We start from the raw sequence: 18,479 nt of genomic DNA, 5'->3' as shown, positions 1-18,479 counted from the left end.
GATGATCCTTGTGGGTCCTTTCCAACTCAGGGTATTCTATGATTCCGTGATTCATGAGAATAGGCACTAGTGGATGATGAGAAAAGGTATAATGATACATACCTCTTATTCCACTATAGGAAGACAACCTCTGAATATGCACTTTTTTAGAGCAATGCTGTAAGCAGCAGTGGTGTTCTTTGTCCTTAACGTATCTATTACATGGCCTCCGTAACAGACGCAGACTGCAGGAGGACCAAAAGGGCTTTAACTGCACCGTGCCCTAATTAGTTTGAATGTCACTCTCCTGCAATGTGGGGCTGCTGCTTTTCTGCAGACGGCATATTGCCTGGGCTGGTCTCCAGCCAGGCCGAAGGGTTGGACCAGGTGTTTGGTGTACCCTCAGCAAGCCTCTCCAGAGAGCTTGAGGGCCGCATGACCATGGGCCGAGGAGTGCTCGTTTGCTTCTGCGCGCTTCTTCGGTCTTCTGAGAAAATGTCCACACCAAGAAAGCCACTACTATCAAAGCACGGCTGGTGACAGCAGTGGCTGAGTTCATCCAGGTACATCCTCATCTCGAGACTACATATGAAGGAGCCAATGAAGACAACGGGTGATTTCACCACACTTTGACTTTAAACGTGGCTATGGAAGAGCATAAGGCTGCACAATTGTTTTTTGAGGTTTTTTTTTTTTTCTCTTTCTCTGCGCAGACAGTTGCTGTCGTTTTCACGAGATGAAATGTGCGCTGGTGTTATACTTGATGCTGAAATTCACACATACGTTCCTTTAGCAGCCCCAGCCAAACTTTAAAGAATTTCTAGCCGTGGTGGTGGTTGTGGTTTTTTTTTTTTTTTTTTTTTGGAAGTTATTTGATCATGATGTTTTTAGCAGATTTAATTTTGAAAATGAGGTGATGTAATGAATTTGGAGGAAAAAAAAAAGGCCAGCTACGAAAGACTTAGGAGGACTACTGTTTCACAGCCAAAGAACAACTGTTGGATGTTGGTTCTGTTGAGCTTTTACAAGTGCAATCTTTTGCAACGAAAAACCCAATAAAGTAAAAAGATCTTAAGGGGTCGGGTCCTGCGCTGGGGTGCCAGGGCTGAGGAGCCCCGTGAGGGCTGGGGTGCCGGCAGCGGGATCAGGGGTTGCTCACGGGTGAGGAGGGGAAACAACCTGTGAGAGGCCAGGGCCGGGGCCAGACCCAAGGCCGAGGGGGGAAAGGAGGACGGCGACGCTCCCACGCAGGGGAGGAAGGACAGGGCCCAACGGCTGCGTCCCCCGGCCCGCCGCCGCCACGGCCGTTGGGGGGAGCCGTTGCTGAGGGGAGGGAGGCGGGGAGCCGGCGGGACCCCGGCGTCCGAGGGAGGGAAGGGATTTCTCCGGAGCTGCCCCTCCCTCCTCCCCCCACACCCCGCTCCGCCCCGCCGCCTCCAGCCCCACGCACACTCACTCCCAGGCACACGCCGCCGGCGCGGCTCCGGACCCGGCTGGAGGAGGGAGGCGGCCACGCCGGGTCACCTTCCCGGCCGCCGGCAGCCAGAAGGGCGCCCTCGCCGCTCTCTGCCCCGCCGCCATCCGCCCCTTCGGGCCCTCCCCGCCCCGGGTGAGCGGGTGGCCCGGGCCGGCGCGGGCATGAGCTGCGCCGGGGGGAGCGTCGTCCTCCCTGCCGGGGATCCGCAGCGAGACCCCGCCGCCCCGCTGGAGCTGCCGGCCGGAGCGGGGGAGGCGAGCGGGGAGACCCCAGAGGAGGGAGAGAGCGGCGGCCCCAGCGCCGGCGAGGGCCGGGGGGGCGGCTCGGAGAGCGGCCGCGCCGAGGCGAGGGCCGCCGCCGGCGACAAACCCGAGACCCGCTCGGTGTGCAGCAGCGAGAGCGGCAGCGGCAGCCACCCCGGCGGGGCCGGCCCCATCTGCAAGATCTGCTTCCAGGGCCCCGAGCAGGTGAGGAGAGCGGGGCGGCGGGGACGGGCCGGCCCCTCTCCCGCTCCCGGAGGCGGCAGGCGGCGGGGGCCGGGCGGGCCGGCGGCGGGCAGCGATCAGCACCGGGGACAGGGCTCGGCGCCGCCTGCCCGCCTCCCGCCGCCGCTCCCGCCCGGCCCCCGGCCCCCCTGCCCCGGCCGCCCGGCAGCGGGGCGGGAAAGTGGCCCAGCGCGGCCGCCTGCTGCCCGCGGAGGCCCGGCGTCCCCTGCCAGGAACAGCCCTCCCCGGCACCCCGGGGTGCAGCGAGCCCGGCTGCTCTGCGAGGTGGTTGTGACAAACGCCCGGGCAGTGCCGAGCCGGCGCAGAGCGGGGGGAAGCTCGGAGGTTTGCGATGGCTGGCTGGCACACCGCGCCTCTTCTTGCCATCACGCTCACTGGCTCGCCCCTCAGGGACTTTAAACAGTACGAATTTCTCGGGTGTCTTATCAGACTTTAAAATGCGAGTGTTAGCTTACAGGTAATGTTGAGAAGACCTCCAAGTATCTTCTCTCTCGTTACATTACTGGGCACAGTATCAGCCATGGAGCCGTAACTAGCATTTTGTAGCTTGTCTTGTAGTTTAGCTAAAAAAAAAATCTTTTCAACTAAAGAAGAGACTATCCGATTTACGTAATAAAGAAATATGTGAACTACTGGGGGAACTGTTTATTTACATTATTTGAGGTCCTGCCCGACAGCTGGCTGGCTGGACAGCGCAGAACCCTGCTCCGAGAGCACGGTTCTCTGTGACGTCACCCGTTGCTTTCCTAGTGATGACTGCAAATAACTGTTGGAGAAACACATCTAACCACTTTCGGTACCATTTGAGGTATTTGAAAGGGCTAATGCTACTGTTGTTTGATGCACGGTAATCTTTCACTTGTTTCCCATATGTACATATGCATGCATAGACAGTTACCTGGCTTTGACTCGCTAGCAGCACTTAGATGTTTTTAAGACAGCTTAATTTTTTAGAATTTTTATAGCCAAAACCACATGTTTTTTCATGCATTGAAATTGAGACTAGTTCGTTGTTACAGACCTGTAAATATTTTGGTATCGAGTATACATGTACATAACAGATTCCTTCAAAATTCATGTTTCTGTGCTGCCTTTTCAGGGTGAATTGTTAAATCCTTGCCGCTGCGATGGGTCAGTACGGTACACACATCAGCTTTGCCTGTTAAAGTGGATAAGTGAAAGAGGGTCATGGACCTGTGAACTCTGCTGTTACAGATACCATGTTATAGCAATTAAAATGAAGAAGCCTTGCCAGGTAATTTACTTGTTTGTTTTTAAAAATATGTCTTTCCAGTCATTTTTAAAAACAAAATGGTACATTTATTTCAAGATATTTGGAAAATGCAGCAGCAGAGCCTATATGCTTCACCAGTTAGCACTTGTGCCCACTTGAAGTTAGTTTTTAAGACCAGTTGTGTATTAAAATATGGAGTCATTTGATTGTTAAGCTTTTGGCTTGCCATAGAAGTGGTCTTCAGAGGTTTTTAAATTCTGTAATTAGATAAGTCATACTGAGACATGGCAGAACAAGTTAGATCTCCCTGATTCGCTTTCTAAACTTTAAACATGTGTTTATAGTTTAAGACTCAGTCAAAGGTTGATTTCATTCATTCTTCAAGCTTGGGGTCCAGAGAAGAGAGGCAAAGAAAACTTCTGTTGTCTGTGTATTCATCTCCCGTAAAAAAGTAAAAGGAGGTGGCTTTTCAGTCTTGGCACAATCCAGAGTAGCAGAAGGTTTTTTAAGTTTTGTCCACCAGTAGTTGTTTCAGAAGCTGAAATGTGCAGTAACATTTTAAAAGCACCACAACATGCAGCTCGAAGTTAGAATATTATAGCAGTAGCATGTTCAGGGAGAGGGGAGGGGAAACTCAAAGCTTTAGCAGATCTATTAGGGAAGCCTTAATACCACTTTGCATATCAGAATTCTTTAGAGGCTTAAAATTCCATCTTAGAAATTGTATTTCATACTTCTGAGGAACGCATTTAGCAAGATAATTGTATCTTTTTTTTTTTGGTTCTGATCCTATGAGCTCAGAGATGATGGAGCTCTCAAAGGCCAGAGCACTCGTGTCATTTTTCTGCGCCGGAGCTTGATTGGAGTTTTATAGAAAAGACATGCTTGGATGGTAACGGCAGTTGTGTGAGCGTGATAAGCATTCCTTGGATGTAGGATTTCTGGAATATTTGCTTACAGCTGTTCAGATGAGGTGCAAGTACTTTCAGAGCCAGTTGTGACTTCAAGTTTTTTTTCTTTATGAACCCACAAAGGAAACTTTTTGATAAGCTTTCCTGGATAGAACCTTTATGATGTAAAGAAGTCATGGATTTGTAAAACGCTCCAGAAAATTAAGGTGGTAGATTCTATTTCCAGGTATGCTTTATCTGGTGGTTTGGCATGGGATTCTGTTTGATCCTTTTGGCTTTTTTTAACCTTTTAAAAATCTCTATTTCCTGTATATGCATAGCAATCTCATCCTTTTCCTAGAAAAGGTTATATCATTATCATCAGTTTGCAATGACAGTCTATGAAATTAGTTTTTTGACAGCAAGGGCGTGACACAGTTGCCTGCAAAGAGGCATCTAGTGCTGTTTGAGATGTCCCAAGGTAGCCAAAATATCTGCACAGGATAGCAGATATGACACAACTTATGAGAGACTCTGGAACTGCAGCTGGAGGCCAACCGGGATGTTGAAGGAATCTGAAACGTCATTAGACACCTATCTGTGGACAACAGAATCAAGCCCCGGTTTGAAGAACAACTATTCAGTTTCTGTGGAAAACAAGCAAAGAAGAAAGAAAGTGTCAGTTGGTGACACAGTAGACAACAATGTTTGGCCAAGCTACAAGTGAAGTAGAAAGAAACCGAAGAGCCAAAAGTTAAATGCCATTCTCTTCATGAGTTATGGCACATTTTGGCGGGGAGGGTAGGAACTAGATTCATGTTTCTCCTTCGATAGCTTAAAAAATACTTGATTATTCTTAACCCTTTCTTTTTTTATGTAAATTATTTAGGTCTGTCCTTTTTTATTCTTGACAAAGTAGCATGCAAAAAGATTTCATGGAGTTGCATACTCAAATAATAAGTTAGACATACATTCCTAGGGTAAAGCTCCTGACACCCAAAAGGTCACACATCTCTTCAGAGGGTCGCAGTGGTATCTTTCGCATTCTCCTACACTGAATATTCCTCTTGTAGTTACAGAATCTAAAAGGAACTCTCAAAACTGCAGTTGTCTGTGTATTTTTATTAGGGTGATCAGTCTTAAAATGCCCTCACTCCTCTCCCGTATTCTTGACTATAATAGTATTGGCCATTTTTAACAGCTGTCTTGGTTTAAGCTTATGGACAGGTTCTGAATAATTTTTTTGACTACACAAAAGCATTTTTTAAGGTAACTTTTTGGTCAAGTTTGGTGAAAAGCTACAGATTAAACCGTTCCAATATAGAAGTAGTTGACAACATCTTCATTGAGGTAGCTAATGTACTCAAAGTTCCCAAGCAAGCAAGACTTCTTGCATTACGTTAGATACAATATTTGGACAGGAGTAGTTCACTCTCTCTACAACTAGTAGTCTGCCTCAGCCCATGTTCTCAGAATTGTCTCTACCAGTCTTTTACTTATTAGATCTGTGTAGGCAGTGTCATAAGAGAGAAAAAGGATGCTATTTGCCAAAATAACTTTTTCTCAAGTGAATTGTCTATGCAGATTTACATCAGCTCCTCAGGTTTACTTTTACCTCAGGTATTTATGGAATGTGACAATGCTTAGGGAGTTAAGAAGTGGGAGATTTTTCTGTTTTCTTCCAGAACATTGGAATAGATGTGAATATTCCATTTAATATCTAACATTTTCTATGGTTTCTGTTGCTTCATGGCAGGGAAAGTAATCCCAAAGGGGGGCCTCTTTGGAGGCAGTACATTCAAGGAACAAAATTTGCAATGGTAAGTGGCTATTCCAATAGAAATTTTTCCAGTGTCACTTTGTATATTTCCGCAACTACTACTTAATTCACTTTTAAGAGCCCAATCCTGGGAACACATAGACTTCTAATATAGCAATAGATCTTAAAACACAAAAAATAATAAATTAACCAATGGCCTAACAGTGGAAGATGAGCACACAAATAAATAGATGATGTTTGATATGGTGTTTCACAGAGAAATACAATTTGAGGCATTTTTTTCAGTATCCTTCTCAGGATCATATCAGAAAGACATATTTAACCTTGCACTAGTCCATCAATGAAAGCACATGTTCACATTGCTGGACATGGTCCTTACAGCAGGGTGGAATTCAATCCAATAATAGACAAGGTTATGTTAAGAAATAACTAGAAAAAAACCCAAACTGTAATGAGGGGAGATGGAACAAATATTGGGTTGGGCAGAGAGTTTCGGAAGGTTTTTGAAACAACTTAAAAAGGAGGGAGAAACTTTACATGTCTGACTTAGAAGTTAAACCCACTTAGAATTACATTTTAGATTAACAAAGAGAAAGAAAGCACAAGCAGAAATATTTTTTATATCAGTTTGTTAAGCTTTATAATTTGTACAGATTTCCTTCCTAAAGGAAATATAAACAGATTGCTTTATTTTTATTGGTGCTATTGAATTATTAAGCTGTTAGTAAATTAGTTCACTAGACTTGCAATTAAACATGAATGTATATTGAAGAATGTCGATTCTCTTGTAAGTTTCAGAAGTAATGTTTAAAAGTGGAATATAGTTATGCAGAGGTTCAGAAAATGTACTTTGGTGCTATCATTTCTATAGAAGTCAGCAATAAATATATTTAGACAGTAGCCTTTTCTAAACTGTGACTGTAGTCTGTCATAAAATATTAGTATGTTAGATGTTTAATAGACCCTATGCTTCTGTTCATTAAAACATAATATTCTGGTACTTTAGGTGAACTAGACCTATTCCAAAAGTAATACAGTAGGTTGGTGTGCTAATTTAAAAGCTAATTGCATGGCAATTCAACACCTTTTCTGACATCAGGAAAATCACAAAGCAAGAAGTTATTTTAAAAAGTAAATTCTTAATTGTTAGGTCTGATTTTTGAATATAGACGAAAAAATGAAGGTCGTGCTTAGTATTATTTAAGCAAGTATCTCGTTACTGGAGGTGGAATGTGGCTCATGAGTTCAGGGGTTTTCAGTGGCCCGAATTGTGATTATTAGCATTTGAGATATTCATCGTACTGTGTTCAACAGTTTTTGTGACTTACGTATTCAATTTTTCAAGTCTTGTTAATGTGAGTAGTCCTCACTCCTTTGAGTAATCTGACTGGCATCAATTAGATAAGCATGAGCAAGACTTTGTAGCAGACTGCACGTATGTATATGCACATTAGATGATAGATGAAAAAGTGCAAAAATCAAGTTCTTCAGATACTTCAATATGGAGGCAAGTGTCCAGAAAAAATGTGTAGTAAATGTTTAGTAAAAGCTATTGCTAATGACTATGCTCAGCTGGATGAAAGCATTTACTTCTTTTATGCATAACTAAGAAGGGGAAAGGGAGAGGGCTCAAATCTCCAACTGTGCTTTTTAAACTATACTATGTACTAACAACAATCTACTAATGTTGCTGCTGTTAAACTGCCTGCAGTGAAGATCCGAGAGGATACATTGTGCTATTCACTATGTCAACACGCACAAAGAACAAAAAGGATTGTCCCAGTCTTGGACAATTTACAAAGAAGTTTGAAAAAGAGATGACGGACAAGTCTATGGGGATATATAAATCCAGTGGTCTCTGTACACTAACTGTTTTTAATTATTATTGAGTTTTTGCATCTCAAATGGGATGAGTTTTAAGATGCCTCTTGAAAAGAAAATAATTAAATTTTGCAGGCACCCTTTGAATGTGAAGGCAGTATGGAAGGGCTGTTAGAAAATAAAATACTTGGCTGAGATAAGTATCATGAACTGAACAGACATGAGATTCAATGTCTGAGTAGTCATTAGAAGGTAACTAATATGTCAGTAAAAGCCTGGAAGGACTTTAAAAATCAAGTCAAGTCTTTTTTATTTGATGTGATGGGGAAGAGAGGAACCAGCATAGCAGAGAAAGAAGGGCAATAACACGGTCAAAGTAGCAGACTAAAAAGAATTTGTATTTGAAGCAGTCTTGTGTTCACTAAGAAAATTACATTTGTCATAAGCTTAAAAGCTGTGTTACAGTAATTGAGACATAAGATGAAAGTGATGAGAAATTAAATTTTTATATATCTTAGATATGCTATATATCTTAGATATGCTACATAGAAAGCACCCGCAAGTTTTAGAAATATTGTGAACAGGAAGATCCAAATAAATATTTAAATTTAAGATAATTCCTGGGTTACAGAACAGATTCATGGATTGGGGGACGAATCCATACTGCTTGAGGAAGGCTGGGACATGAAATTACTAGAGATTTTAATGAACTTAAATGTATGGTAAGATTCATACAAAAGGTGGTAGAAACAGATGAATATTTTGGTTTTGACAGGAGAGAGAGGTCTGAAACAGAAAAGTAGATCTGTCAGTCACCAGCATAGATATAGCAGTTGTACTTCTCACACTCTTTCTTTTCCTAAGCATCTACTTTTGGCTACTTCTAGGGAGAAGTTACTGGACTAGATAGACCTTCTGATTTGATACACTTTGAGTTGTTTCAGTGACGTGCACTGGGTAGAAGCTGGTGATTACGATCAGTTCTAAGAAGTAGCACGCTTAATGAGTTTAGAAACAGAAGGATAGCAGGGCTGTTGGAGACGCCAGTGGTGTCAAACTTGTGGTTTTTTCTGTGGTGGGAAAGGCAAAATACATTTCCTGTGTACTTTCTGGGAAAGATCTGAAGGTAAGCGAGAGACTGAAAAAGAGAATTGGGGTAAGCAAGTCGAGCAGGAGGAAGGACAAAATGATGTCACTGGTGCAAAGTAGAGAGATTATAGAAGAAGCGAGGACAGTAAAAAATTCACCATTGACAGGAAGGACAGAATTGCAAAAATAGAAGGCATCAGAGAGAAAATGCTAAGGGGATAATGAATTTCATGTTGTATTATGTTTTCGTTGTTTTCTTGCAATTAATGCACAGAGAGACTCAAAGATAAAAGGAGTAGAGAGTTGGAAAATAAAGGCAGCAAAAGCTGTGGAGACAAAAGTCGGTTAAGCTTGAGAAATACATTTGGTTAGGCATTCAGAAGAGAGAATAAATTTGTCATGGAGCAAGTGAGCAGGCCAGTGGTGCACTACTAGCATCCTAGGAGCAAAATATGTGGCTGTTAGCATACAGAGCTGAAGGAGTGCAAGATGGACATTACAGTGGAAAGAAGGAACAACTGTAGGCGCTTTAGAAGGATGGAGAGAATTGGTAACAAATGACAGGTAAGAGGCAACAGGGGATGTAAGAGTCATCAATACCAATGATCTGAAAGTCATGAAATAATGAAGAATAATCTGTGAACAAATAGACTGATTCTATCACAATGATATCACTGTGATAGTTGGGTAGGGATAAAGAAGAACTAATAAAAAAGGCGAGATATAGACCTAGGTGAAAAGCTAATCCAAGCAATGAATGGCTGTTTTGTTGACGATGAACACTGAACCATATTTGTAAGTCCAATGAGGAGAGATGATATTCATCTAAGAGGTCAGAGCAGTCATCAACATGGGAGCTGAAGCCATCAGGAAGGAACATGGGAGATTATAGAGTCAAGAACTGAAATTGGAAGAATCAAGTAGAAAGGAGTTAAGTGCACAGAAAATAGAAGATTGAAAGGGGGAAGGAGATTGATTTTGCTTTAGAGAGTCCTATGAAAGAACTGAGAGTGAGGAAGGGGGCAGATTTAGGTCAGAACTGCCAAAAACTGGAAACCAAATGTTTGAAACCTATGATTCAGTTCAGAATCTTGGATATTCCTAGTCTAGTCATGATTTTAACATTGTATGGCAAAAATTATGCTTTCTCACTGGTTGGAACGGATGAAGATTGAAGCAGTGACCTAGAAGGTGTAGTTAATATTTGGAATTTTGCTACAATGGTTGGAGTGCCACTAGCAAAAACCTGAGATCTGCTTTCCTGATTCTCTGTGTGTTCAGGCTTTGCTAGATGGAACATTTGGTCAAAGTTGGCATCTCAACTGATAGAACTCAGGAAATCTGTTGTTCTTGTCAGAGCAACAGCTACAGCATGCAGGGAGCTAGACAAGCCACTCTGGTGCTCACATCTGTCTATTTAAGATAGAGCATTATCAGTAAAAAATAGACTAGGCAAAGAAATGGTGATTATAGCATAGAGAACAATTTTGTACTAACATGTCGATAGTGATTTTAAACTAGTTCTTTTGTGTTCACTTAGGCAGTTCTGTTGGGCTTCTAAAGTATATACTAAGGTAATCAAATAACTACACAAAATAAATAAAACAGAGCATGTTTTTAAAAAAGAATAGCATTAAAAGTACATAGGTGTGTGCCCCTCATATGTTACTCTTATTTTCTGTAGCTTATCAAAAAAGCAATTGTTTTTTTGTTTTATTTTGTGAAATGTGCAAATTGTGCCCAGGGCAGTTTGACTGCTTGAATGGTGTGAAACAACAGTGCAATGTAAACTGTGAACTGTACTTGGAAATAAAGTTTTAATTACAGGTGTCATCCTGATCTAGTGGTAAGATATATAGATATAGATTTAAAGAGCGTCATTATCTTGGTGTATTAAATAGTGGGTTATCTACTTCAGAGAAAAAAAGTGGATTCCTTTGAGCCTAAGATTTTCATGGGGCAAAATGACTAGCATGAAACATGGTGCCTGGTTGTTTTTCAGAGGAAATACCTTGAATAAAAGTTGTTACTGGAATTATAAGCATAAATTACGTATTTACAACAGACTCCATTAGAAAAATACATCCAAAAGTTAAGGGCAGTGTGAATGGGAATCAGGGCTGGTACATACACAGTTACTGCTGTTTTAAATGCTTAGCAGATCTAAGTAAACAATGCAAGGCTTAAGATATGGCGTGGGACGTGCATTCAGGAACCTTTACTGGTTTTTGTCATTTTTTTGTCTGTTTGACTGGATATTTTCCCATTAGCTTGATTTTCTAGCCTAAAATTGATTAAATTTATTTAGTGATGAAAGATTTGTGATTCTTACAAATAATGTTTGTCTTTTTGTCTTATGGCCAAAATCCTGATTATTCAGGTCTTTCATTCCTATCAACAGAGATTAGTGAAAAACATTGCAGACAAGTACTGGTTGTTTCAGCATGCTTCTTCTATTTCTTAATATGAAAACTTGTTAATAACTGATAGTGTACTGCTTTTATACCTCTTGCCTATTATTCCTTATCTGATGCTTATTTGGCAATGTGAGTAGCCTGCCCTGGGCACCAAATACTGTCATAACCTCCTGACTTCTCTGCCAGTCATGCTGTGTAAACTGTGAAGTGCCACTGTAGTTTTTTCCACAACTGAATTTTGTCAAAGAAAGTTGGCTTTATTGAATTAATTTTGAAACTTCCTTTTAATGCTTCTTGGTTTTGTATGTTGGTCAGTTTGCATTGAAGTCTTCAGTGCTTCATCCAAATGGCTGCCAGTCATGCTAACTTACTTCTTTCTTAAATTGCTCAGCTGGGGAGACAGTTTTTCAACCTATTGCATGTACATTTTTTTGAATTTTTGTCCCATATGTAGATTCAAATTGGATGCTTGGTATTCAGGCTAAAGACTTTTTCTGCAAAGGACAGCCCTGCCTCCTTTCATACCAATAGTGCAACAGTGAAACAAGAGTTTGACCTCAGTTCTTCTGAAGTACTTGTCTGAGTCAGAGCACTCTCTTTGCATTGGGAGTTTTGCCTGCATGACTCTTTTCCCATAGGGTTCTTTGTTTTTTGTTTTAATTTATTTCAACTTTCCTATTTTATTTATTTCTGCATTTCTTTTTCATGCTACTTTTGTTTACATTTTGTTTATGTTTGCTGTTTCCTTTTCCCTTATTATTTTTTTCCCCTATATTTTTGCATATTTTTCTGGCAGTGTCTTCCCTCCATGGCAGTATTAAACTTTGCCATTTCTGTGACAAGCGTATTCCCAGTACAGGAATACACTGTATTGATACCTACACAAACTATATTATTGGATAAAGGCCGTTTCCTGAGCTAAGGGTAATTTTTTCTGGTCTTTTATGCCCAAACAACAGATAGAATTAAAAAAATAATTCCTTAGTAGTTTCAGAAAGTCATGAACCTTACCATCAAGACGAAATACTTGCTAGCTTCATGTGTATTTAGCTACTCTGCAAACACTGGAAGAAGATTATTCCAAGCACTACAAGGATCTTGAAAAAGGCAAATTCCATAAAATTGGCATCCAGGAAACTGTATCTGGAGAAAATGAGAGTAAACTTCAGTATGCCTTCTCTCATGCTAAGGAATCTCCCTCTGTTCATCAGGCAAGGACAGACAGAATCTACTTCTTAATGGAATGCTTTATGTTTCTTTCATTGCTATTATCTCAGCAATCTGCAATTTACAATCTACTATAACTTGTGGTTACTCTCAGCACATTGCGTTCCTCCTTGGATGACTAAATGGTGCATCTCAATTTCAGGGCTGCTGTTTCATTGGAGGAAAGCAATATGACACATTTTACTTGAAGGAATCAGCATAACAGTTGATGTGAGCTCACTGGCTCACATCAGAATAACACGAATAGAATATGAGAGTCTTACACTCACAGCCTTTTCCTGCACTTGGAACACTGCCCTCCACAAAACCTCTTTCTGTAGTGACCACAAGAATCATCAGAAGCTCCAATCATTCGATGTCACCTTCCAAAAAGGACACTGCCTGTATTTAAATATACATTGATGACTTAAATCCTCCTGAGACTTAATAAAGAGGGTCATTTCCTCCTCAAGCAGCATTTAGAGAGTATCATCTATTTATCATATCATCTCATTGCTTTTTGGATGCTTGCACCAAATAGTAATTATTTGATTAATTACTGATGCCTTCTGATATCTGTCAGACTTAACAGGAAGAGCTTCATATCATTCACTACTCAGTATAAGGAGAGGGACCATCAAATACGTCTTGGGGATTTCAAAATCCTCTACTTCAGCCTGTTCTTTCCTTCCTATAGCCTTGGGTAAAAGATCTAGAAAATATGTGAAATTGCTGGTTATTCTAGGGAAGTGTGGCTACTTCAGAGCTTCACCACTGAGAGTTGATATGGTTACCACGTACTTGAATGTGTTTAGAAATTTGTGGAAAAATCTGCTGTGCATTCACTGGGAAGAGTTTATGGCTGTGGGGATTTTAGAAACTTATCTTTCCTCTGGGCCTTTCCCTCATGCTTTCGTAGATCTCGCTAATATAATTGCTATGAACCTAGCCACAGCAATTAGGATCTACAAGATCTAAGGCCTTCAGTCTTCTAGCCTAGAGTATTTCAGAAGAGAAAGTAGTTTCAGTAGTTCAAAGTTACTCTCATATGTCTTGGTGCTTATCACGTGACACAAGTGAATCTTTTTCTTCATTGTACAACTCTCATGCATCAGGTCCTCATGATAACCTCCAAAAGGTTCCTTTCTTTCTTCTTTGGGTTCAGAGGTACAGGCTTCAAGTCTGTTTACTTAAAAATCACCTAGCATTTCCACAATGCTATGTCCTCTGACCCCGAATTAGCATATTGGAAGTGTGAATAAGAAGCTATGTCTTTGTCCCGATGTCACTTTCTCCTTTTTCATCTTTCCCTAACTTTGCTGATGATCTTTCCCTAACTTTGCTCTCCCTAACCTTGCCAGGTTATCTAAGTACTGAACCATTGTTGCCTCTGACATGAATCCCTAAGGATGTGACCCTTGGTTATGACATTAAATTTGTAACTATTTCTCTACTCCCCTCAGTAACTATGCTGACTATTCCTTTTCCAGTATTGTGACAGAAGTCAGGAAGATTCTTGGGATAGAGACCTACTTCGACAGGAGTTACACTGTCTTTTTTTTTCTTCTGGTAATCAAGACCTAATTCCATTCACTTTAGGGGAATCATAGAACCACAGAATCATAGAATGGTTTAGGTTGGAAGGGACCTTAAAGGTCATCTGGTTCCAACCCCACTGCCATGGGCAGGGATACCTTCCACTAGACCAGGTTGCTCAAGGCCCCATCCAACCTGACCTTGAACACTTCCAGGGATGGGGCATCCACAACTTCGCTGGGCAACCTGTTCCAGTGTCTCACCACCCTCACAGTAAAGAATTTCTTCCTAATATCTAATCTACCCTCTTTCGGTTTTAAACTATTAAACCTCATCCTATCACTACACTCCTTGATAGAGTCCCTCCCCATCTTTCCTGAAGGCCCCCTTAAGGGGGTATAGGTTTTTGTAGGATATGTTTTATGATATGAAAAAGAAAATTACTTTAGAAAGTTAAGTAACTTTATTTGCAAACTCAAAGTCATGTGGGAATTTGCATTGCTCCAAAGGGGTGATTAATTTACATCTCTCATGTTTATTTTCATTAATAAAGCAAAGCACTTTCTGAAAATTTCTGTATGTGCTGGAAGGCTGCAATTCTACTGCTCAGTCTGCCTGTGGCACTCAGCATCTCTGCAGGGTGTTGTGGGTCCAAAGTAGCAGCTGCTCAGCTGCCTGCTGGAGAATTGCACCACTGGACTCGATTAACGTGTTGGCTGAGATGCTGAGCTGCTTCACTTTGATGGACCGTGAGCAGACGTTCAAAAGTGACATTCTAAAAGCTGTTCTTCTGTTGGAAGGTTGCTGAGGCTTGTTTTCATAGTCACAAAAAAATACCAACCTTTCTCCTTCAGCACTGAGGCTGCCCACTCATTCCCAGATCCCTGACTGGAGAAATAATGCATTCCTTCCTTCAATCTCTCTTCTCCCTTAGAATCCTCTATGAGTTAACGCCAATATGGCAGAAATGGTCCTCTTTACTACAGTATAGCAAAAGCTGTCTGATGTCAGTGTCAGAATACTCACCATTTTCCTGAATTTTTTTTTCATAGTTTTTTAGAATACTGAGCCATAGTCGATATTCTCTGCTTCAGAGCTGGATGCTGGATAAGTTACTAACAGTCAGCCAGGTCTGACTGGGCAAACCTACCTGAAGAAGGGTATTAGGTCCTCCTCTTACCAGATGTCTAAGCCAGTTATCTCTTTGCGTGCTTTGAGCCATGAGATCTTATACTAGCCTTTTCACAATGCTGTGAAATGTTCCATTAGCTTTGTCTGCAGTCACCTGTCTTAGATGCTCTGCATTTTCTCAGCTTACAGTCTTGGTGTTTCTCAAGAGTCTAGTGAGTGAGTGAGAAATCCATCTGAGATGGAGAAACCTTCCCTGCTTTTTTCATTAGGCATCGTCTGTATAAGGATGAGTTGCTCACAAACTTTGGATATCAAGAAATTTTTGTCTTACTACAATGGCAGAACCAGGGCCATTTGAAGATCTACTTGCCTGTTTTTATCCATTCCAGAGAGGTCAAAAAGAGCAGCAGTCTATGTGCAAAAAATTTTCTAAGTGGGTAACAAGTTGTTTCAAGACTTACCTCCTATAGGACCACTAGAGCGTTTTTCCAAGAGTGCCCTAAACTGGTTTCATCAGAGCTCAAGTGTCATTATTAATACTGTTAAGGAATCCAGAAATAGTGCTGACTGTAGGACAGAGCAATCTGAGAGCTGCTGTTCTGAAAAGAACACCAATACCTCCGTCATACGTAATTAGTGAATGTGAAGAGGGGACTATTGTCTAGAGACAACAAAATGTGACTGCGTGTATAGAAATAAACTTGAAAAGCAACAATTTGCAGAAGAGTAAGTGGTTCTTTGATAAGTGTGTTTTCCATATGGACAGCATGTACCTACCTTTCATTCTCTTAGATGCCTCTTATACATGAGAGAAACTGAGGGTATTTTTATATCTGTATTTGTACTGCAAAAGATGGCACATGGGTTATGTGTAAGTCATATAAGCATCATTAAGCCAAGAACAGCTTATAGTTTAGGGGCTTTCAAACACAATGATATGAATGGATATTGCAGGTTTTGATATTATAACCATTGCTTCTTGCAGTACTATGAATGCTGATGCACAACATAAGAAGTCAGAAAGCTGGGTATTATTTTCAGTGTTCAAAAGCATCAGTTATATTGTGCAATTTAATGTAATTGCTCCAAGGGATTTCGGTCATAATCATGATATGGTTGGAGAGAAACACAGAGTTTCTGGTGTAGTGTATACTATAAAGGCAACTATTTTCTTTTTTTACAGATAGAACTACCATATTTGATGATAATATCTAAATTGCCACTTTCTGTAATTAAACAGTACATCTTATACGTTTTCAAATCTTAAAAATGGAGTCTTTTAAGTAACTGGGTGATCAAAACCATGGCTACCCCAAACTATTAGAAAAAATGTGATTACTGATTCAAACAGTACCAACTAGTTTGTAGTTGTGATTATCTAGCAGTACCTGAAAAAACTAAGGCAATGGACTTTTTAAATTTTGCTGTTTATTAGCCTTTTTAGTTAATAACTTAATAATTAAAATAATAATTATTAATTGTAGTAAGCATACATTATATTAATATTTATAAATGTATTGTGCATCTTTTTCTATCAAGTTGTAATTATTATACATAATATGTAACATATAAAACAATTATAATAAATAAATAAGTTAGTTCTTCCATTAGAACAAATTTTCAAGCAGTATGTTATTTACCATATTCATTTGCACAGTCTAAAATTTTATAATTATGACTAAATTCTCAAGTGAAGATTCATTGCTAATTTAATTGATTACAGAATCAATCTAATTGATTTGCTAATCTAATAAATTACATTCTAATTGACTTTTAGAGCAGGCTCTGCCAGATTTTGTACAAGCCAGAACCCAGGAAGGTCTTCTTCATGAGTACATGCTAGTAGATAATACCTTGGTATTCTTATCATCCAGCCTTTTAACCTTCGCCCAAGATACACATAATCTTGCTTAGGGATTAGACAAGGCAACAATCTTACCTTTGAACTCAGGATATGTTTCTTTAGTCTTTTTGTTGTCCTCAAAATCTGAAGTTTCCTTTGTTTTATACCTTACAAAGAAGCACATGAAATCAGGATTGTCTCTTCCCTCATGTTGTGCGTCTTCCAGATTTTCACATGAAAATTCTGATCCCATTCTGTGAATTAGTTTTTATTCAGGGCCCAAAAGGCTAGAGGCCAATATTTGTACTCAGCTGTTTTGTGGTGAGGTTGTACCCTTCACTGCTGAAACACATCATTGCACATAGCAATAGGAAGAAGACTGGACAGTGAAGGTGCTTCTTTGTGCCTAACCAAGGGTACAGAGTTGTTTTGTGCCAAAACTATTGTGAAGTCCCTGATTCTCAGCTGTGAATAACGTTGCTGCAGGATGCAATAGATGGTGATGCACTACTTGATTTCATGTCTTTGGATTCATAGACTGCCTAGAAGCAGATAGTAGAAAGCAGTAAATACTGTGTAATTTAAAGAAAATGTTGGTAATTCATGCTTTACAACTTCTTAACTGTGCTTATCCAGTTGAATTTGTACATCTACATTCTTTGGCTCCATCATCTAACCATCTGGATTAGCCATGCCTGGATTGGAAAAGCACATTAATACTTAGCATTTTCTACTCCTTTTACAGTACTTAAATGCTTTAGAAGAGTCCTCTTTCAGTTATCTTACAGTAAACTGGGAACTTTGAACTCTAAAATTCCAATTACATGGTATTTCTTCCACCTTCACATCATTTATATGGTTCTTTTCCAAGAAAGGCCTTTCCATGACCTTTTTTTCAGCATCCAAAACCCACTGAAATAGGCCAGTGTCAGAAATAGGTCCTGATGCTTTGTAGCATACTAAAATCATCTCCCCACTCATCCCTATGGAGGTGACGTGAATAGAGGAATCAATTTCATTTGCTTTCTCTTTGGTTCAGTGAACATCTATGTATTGTATGGGAACTGGAAGTGTTCCAATAAAGTACTTTGGAGGAGTTCTACTACTGAATATCCTGAATACCATGTAAATCTCAGTTATTAAAATAGTATCTTCAGAGGTGGAAGTTTAAAACCTTGCTTTAACTCAGGTGAGGAATGGGTTTGAGTCAAGGTCTTTCACAAGGGAATGCACCAACCATTAAGGTGTAGAATATTCTCAGATAAACCCTCTGTGTTTCCTCTTGTATGGGTTATAAAAATTATTTAATTATTCATAGAGTCAAAAAGACAGAGAAAGAGTAGCCAGCACTTTCAGAAAGTCCAGCTAGCAGATGAAATGTGAGTTTCAGTAAATGAACTGGAATGAATACTTGAATACTTTCAATAAGATAGATGAGAAGACATCAAGAACAGATTCAAAGCATTCAACAGTTTTAGCTAGAATTTACAAACAGTTCCTTTCCCAGCAGAGAAGGAAAAAGCAGCTCCAGAACCCTTTTTGATACCGTCTGTTTGTGTCCAAAGAGAAG

The 18,479-nt window shown here is 40.4% G+C and overlaps 1 protein-coding gene across 1 annotated transcript in view; it reads left to right on the top strand.

Annotated features, from left to right (window-relative positions):
• Window positions 1-1,617: 1,617 nt before the first annotated feature.
• Window positions 1,618-18,479, top strand: part of MARCHF11 (membrane associated ring-CH-type finger 11) — a gene marked incomplete at both ends in the record, with an annotated part of 34,334 nt that continues 17,472 nt past the window's right edge. The window contains 2 exons of the mRNA XM_082321940.1: window positions 1,618-1,923; window positions 3,062-3,217. Coding sequence (XP_082178066.1) covers window positions 1,618-1,923; window positions 3,062-3,217 — 462 coding nt within the window. The remainder of the gene's footprint in view (window positions 1,924-3,061; window positions 3,218-18,479) is intronic.

The sequence above is a fragment of the Platalea leucorodia genome (assembly GCF_965183815.1).
Source record: "Platalea leucorodia genome assembly, chromosome: 1".
Taxonomy (NCBI): Eukaryota; Metazoa; Chordata; class Aves; order Pelecaniformes; family Threskiornithidae; genus Platalea; species Platalea leucorodia.
Note: the sequence above shows the minus strand (reverse complement) of the source record. Positions and strands in the feature narration are given on the sequence as shown.